Raw genomic sequence first — 712 nt, 5'->3', positions numbered from 1 at the left:
TTGATCTAAATCCACAGAATAAACTTTTCTGGATCGAGTGCTAGTCATAAACATTCTGGAATCGACTCTGGATATACTCAACAAGTCCACTATTCCAGGGTTTGCACTATTTTCGCCTGATAAAAGGCTCAGATGTTGACAAGCCAGCGCACTTAAGTAACACACTAATACTTTATTGTCTCCGGCATTTGCAATGAATGCCCTAAAAAAATACTAAACACATTTATACAAAAAACTTCCAACTTACCTGTGATTTCCCAACGTTGGTTCATCCTCTATCACTATGGTGTTTAAATTGGATTTCGACACTTGGGCCAATTCTATTGTGTCTTCATTCAAGAAAATACCATGGAACATATTATAGGCACGAAGTTTAGCAGGACAGAATTCATTGCCTTTGTCCAGAATCCACAATTTCGACTTTGCGCCTTCTTTCGCCAGCGAAATGGCGTTTTGAAGATTGCGACAATTGGCCCATACCTGACCGTCCATCGGCTTATTAAATCTAAATTCACGCATGTTTAATACGAAGAAAAAAACGATTGCATTGGATTAGGAAGACACTTACCGGCTCTTTAAAATAACATTTAAATGCTCCTTCCATGGAACATCCAGTAGTGTGGGCTGAGTTACATTGCTGGTGCAAACGGTCCTGGGAATGGCCAGAAAGGCCTTATTAAAGTACACTGCTATGTCACTGATGTAAACGTTT

The 712-nt window shown here is 39.6% G+C and overlaps 1 protein-coding gene across 1 annotated transcript in view; it reads right to left on the bottom strand.

Moving 5' to 3' along the window:
* LOC125503427 overlaps positions 1 to 712 on the bottom strand; it is a gene marked incomplete at its 5' end in the record, with an annotated part of 1692 nt that extends 980 nt beyond the window's left edge. The window contains 3 exon segments of the mRNA XM_048663766.1: positions 1 to 202; positions 248 to 505; positions 569 to 712. Coding sequence (XP_048519723.1) covers positions 1 to 202; positions 248 to 505; positions 569 to 712 — 604 coding nt within the window.

Source organism: Dendroctonus ponderosae, unplaced genomic scaffold (assembly GCF_020466585.1).
Source record: "Dendroctonus ponderosae isolate FM_Combo_2020 unplaced genomic scaffold, Dpon_F_20191213v2 Dpon_F_20191213_2, whole genome shotgun sequence".
In the NCBI taxonomy this organism is placed as follows: Eukaryota; Metazoa; Arthropoda; class Insecta; order Coleoptera; family Curculionidae; genus Dendroctonus; species Dendroctonus ponderosae.
This window is presented reverse-complemented; position numbering and strand designations above follow the sequence as displayed.